Source organism: Nansenia antarctica, assembly GCF_963989245.1.
Source record: "Nansenia antarctica genome assembly, chromosome: 9".
Lineage (NCBI taxonomy): Eukaryota > Metazoa > Chordata > Actinopteri > Argentiniformes > Microstomatidae > Nansenia > Nansenia antarctica.
Window position 1 is genome coordinate 29989711 of NC_137679.1, and position 4445 is coordinate 29994155.

General features: G+C 48.3%; 1 protein-coding gene across 1 annotated transcript; it reads right to left on the minus strand.

Moving 5' to 3' along the window:
* Positions 1 to 256: 256 nt before the first annotated feature.
* LOC308165173 (transient receptor potential cation channel subfamily M member 7-like) lies at positions 257 to 2843 on the minus strand (the record flags this gene model as incomplete). Its single annotated transcript, XM_080539296.1, has 5 exons — positions 2740 to 2843; positions 1994 to 2207; positions 1352 to 1476; positions 943 to 1114; positions 257 to 435 (listed from the first exon to the last, which is right to left on the minus strand). The coding sequence occupies exons 2-5, from the start codon at positions 2157 to 2159 to the stop codon at positions 257 to 259; spliced, it is 642 nt and encodes a 213-aa protein (XP_080395422.1). The 5' UTR covers positions 2160 to 2207; positions 2740 to 2843.
* Positions 2844 to 4445: the final 1602 nt, after the last annotated feature.

The window sequence follows — 4445 nt, forward strand, 5'->3', positions numbered from 1 at the left end:
GAAGATAATCTTAAGAAAGCTTTTTTTTACCCTCAATGACATCATAAGGGGTGATTTCTTAAGGACCTTTTGTCATATTTCTTTTATTACAGACTATTTTTTTAAAAATCGCTGTGATGTTCAAATTGGTGAAGCGCCCCTTTAAGTCCGTTGGCTTCGAATGCAAGATGGTCATTGTGCTACAAAGCTTTCGGGAGACTACCCAGGGCTAGGAGGTCTGGTATAGAGGTCCAGCAGTGAGTGATGCAGCCTAGTCTTACCCCCCCTCCTCAGTCTGTTTGTGGATGTAGGCCAGTATATCAGCAGCGCGGCCCGTCCCCTCACACACCACCACAGGGACGGGGGGGCTCTCCTGCAGGTACTCCAGCACAGTCAGGATCACGTTGGGACCCCCCTCGAAAATCAGAGCCACCACCGGAACACCCTGACCAATTCCTACACACACACACAAAATCACTAAAAGTACCATGAACACACACAGTTACAAAGGTAGATGTTTCTGCTGACATTGCCGTTGCCATTTTCACTAACAGCGGCGAACTAAGAGACATAAAATCAAAGGCGTTGATCTCCCATCATGAGACACCAGTCTATTAGATGCCAGGGACCCTTCCCTTCATTGCTGAGAGGTCAGTGTAAAAGGCGCTGCCGTTCTCTGTCTGCCACACCTTAATAACAGTGGCTTTAAGGTTCAGAAGATAATAGCCAGCCAGCAGTAATCTCCCTCTGTCAGAGTGTCACTTATAGAAACCCACATTTACTGCACGGCCATAGATAGATACACTCACCCTAACCTAGACTGTCTGGGGAAGTTTACACCCAACCCATTGCTGCCTTGAAGTGCTTAATCCAGACAAGCCATTTAAACACACAGCCATTATAAAAGGGCCTACTGTAGCTAAAAAACAACAACATTCAATGTAGTTCCAGTGCGTGTCTTACGTGCGTGTATTCTCTGGAGGTTGATATGTTTCTCCAACTCGCGGCGCAGTTTGACCTCGGCACCATACTTGCCCACCGTCCCATCGTCCACCAGGAGGAAGTGGGAGTGGAGGTTGTTGAGAACGTTCAGCTTACTGAGGGGGTTCAACAGAGTCTGGTAGGGAGCTATCACCTGGGGTGGAACACACACACGCACACAGAGGACTCGAGTCAAAAGAGAGACAAAAGCAGACAGAAGGGATGAGGACGGTAGAGAGGATGCGCAAGAAAGGATGAGGAAGGTAGAGAGGATGAGCAGGAAGGGAGAGATGGAAAGTAGGAAGAGATGAGGAAGGCAGAGAGGATGAGGAAAGCAGTAGATGAGGAGGGAAGGGATGAGTGAGCATGGATGAGTGGCAGGGGTTCTCACATCTCTCCCAATGAGATCGTTCCTGTTCTCGATGACTCCCCAGGGAGCAATCCCGATAGTGCAAATTTTCCTTGAGGATCTGGAAGAGTGCTCTTTGAGCGCATCGCCGACATGCTTCGCCACGCCTGGGGGAGGGGGGGGGGGGGGGGGGAGTAGGTTGGGGCAACAACGTCAACCAATCAAAATGCAGCACAAAACAAACAGAAGCACTTCTATGACTTTAAATAAACCCCATGCTGTCCCTACTGCACCAGTGTCCTTACTCTCCTACTAGGCCTTGGAGGGTCATTAGACTCTTGCATCACGCCATGTGAAGAAGTCAACACCGATCTGGTTAATTAGCCCACTGGGTATTGACATAAACATTGTGATCAGGTCCCTAGTGCCTGATACTGTAGTACAACTGAACACAACCACATGCCTCTGTTATGACACAATCAGTCTCTGAAGGTTCAGAGGAGGACCAGACACACATTAAGAGAGGAGCAGTGTGTGTCTGAGTGTGTGTGTGTGTGTGTGTGTGTGTGTGTGTGTACATGCGGGTCTGTACCTGTTGACCTGTCCAGTGCGTATCCATGCCCCAATGGTGCATGTGTGTGTGTGTGTGTGTGTGTGTGTGTGTACTGTATACCGTATGTGTACCTGTGTTGACCCCGCCAGTGAGTAGCCATGCGCCGGTGGTTACAGCAGCTTTGATCAGTCCTTTGCCCACCACCTGTTTGATGCGGGGGTGCAGGTCAAAGTTCTGGATGCCTCCGTGAACTGAGATCAGGATCTTTGGCAGCTCCATCTGCCACTCCTTCAACATCAGACGCAGGATACTCTCCGGCCTCGAGTCATGGGACAGACGCGTGTACTGCACACAGAGAGAGGAGAGAGGAGAGAGAGGAGAGAGGAGAGAGGAGAGAGGAGAGAGGAGAGAGGAGAGAGGAGAGAGGAGAGAGGAGAGAGGAGAGAGGAGAGAGGAGAGAGGGAGAGAGGAGAGAGAGAGAGAGAGAGAGAGAGAGAGAGAGAGAGAGAGAGAGAGAGAGAGAGAGAGAGAGAGAGGACAATGTTGCTGGTGAGGAAGGGTTAGCCAATGGCATCTCATGTCATCTTATGTCATGTCACATCTATGTCGATCTCCAGGACCATGGTTACAAGAGTTGGACTTCCTCGTATTATTGTTGAAATCTACTGTTTCTAGAACATTATATGCCATTGTATCATGTAATTGACCTCCAGCATGTAATACAAATTTAGTCCAAAAATGGGCCGTAATGACCAGCAACACTGCTGTTGTTTATTGGGTGCAGTAGATCAGATAAGTGAGACCTACCCTTGGCTCTGGCTCTAGGAGTGTGTGTGTGGGTGTGTGTGTGTGTGTGTGTGTGTGTGTGTGTTCCTACCTTGGCTCTGTAGGAGTGGGACCCTCCCTGGAAGTTGACGATGCCATATGAATCGGTGGGACTCTCCTCTGTGTGTTTCTCCACAGACCACTCCTCCAGCTCCGGCCGGCTGATGTCGGGGTTGTCACCCAGCTTCACGTCCGAGTACTTCATCGCCAGGCTGGCCGTGAAGCCAGCGTGCTGCCGCACCAACCGCCCGCAGCAGCACCTGGGGAGGAGAGGGGAGATATGAAATATGGACACACGTTACACGGTCAGAGCACCATCACAATCTCTCTCTCTCTAGATAAGACACACACACACAGACACACACAGACAGACACACGCCCAAACGGGGCATTGCCAAACTTCCATCCCCTCTCCGCCACCTGCGGTCACCTCAGGCGTAGATGTGTATCCTGACACACAAAGCCCGGAAGCTAATTGTTTCCTGAGGAGGGGTAGTGTACAGTGTAAAGATGTTCATTCCAGGCTTGGTTTTTATTAGGGCAGGATTTACAGGACAAATATTGGGCACACAATAAACTCCCTCGGGCCAGACAACAGCTCGGGGCAATTGGGACTGGAAGAGTCGAAGGCCTGAGTTAGAGAGAACTATCTATCTGGGAGACTTGGGAAAGGTCTGTTATAGGAGACTGAGCAAGATCAAACACTCACCGCACCAACTGCTGGCAGATCTGGCATCCTGGAAGGCATCTGCAAAGGAAATCAAGGGGAAACACATCTTCAACCAAGCCAACTCTTCACCCCAACAAAGAGAAGACACATGTTATTAGGTGTTATTTAAACCAGCTCCAGGAAATGTTCCCCCATCTACTGTACCTAAAAGATTTACATGTTACCACATCCCTGGGCTGTAGTTCAAGCAGGATGCAGGATCAATCAGTAAGCCAGCTAACTGTGATTACCTCTCAAAACAACTCTCTCTTCTGATTTTAACAAAAGGTTACTGGGGGTATCAAGCCAATTATACCATTTCAAGATCTTTCTTCGTCAACTGGGAAGTATGGACTTGTTTCAGGACATCTGGTTAACTCCCTGACCCTGGTTACCCTCTGTTGAGCTGCCTGGGCAGTATGCCTGGTCAAGTATGCAGCATGTCCGGTTGGTCTTCCCACTAACTACAGGGTGATCTGATCTCTCTAGTGGAGCTCTGAGCTTAACTCTCACCTCAGTTACTGTAGTATCATTGGAGAGCTTTATCCACAGTTAGTGTGAAACGTCCTGAGCAAATAATTGTTGCAAAAACACATAGATAAAAGTAACTGAGTAACGGTTAGAGTTTATGTGGAAAGGAACTAAGAGAGTTTTCAATGAAAGAGTAACTAGAAACAACACAGAGATGGCTAACCCATCGGACACAGCAGAAGAACATTCCATGACAGTGGGAAATGAAGGTCTTGTTGAGCTGGAGAGTAGTAGGATCATATAACCCATGATTAATATCAGATTTGGAAATGTAGGCTGTTATACTGCACTGTATATACCTCTTCACCTTTTACCAGTATGATTTCAAGAGAGAAGACTTGCGTGTATCTAGCTGTAAAGTGTAAACTGTGTAAACTGTGCCCTACAGGAGTCCTCTACAGAGTTATAGCACTGCTGTGTCAAATTCCAGCTCAAGTTCAAGTGGCGAAACTACTATAGGACTCTTATACAACACATTAGCAGCACACTAGAGCTGTTTTCTCTGTACTAGCTAGATA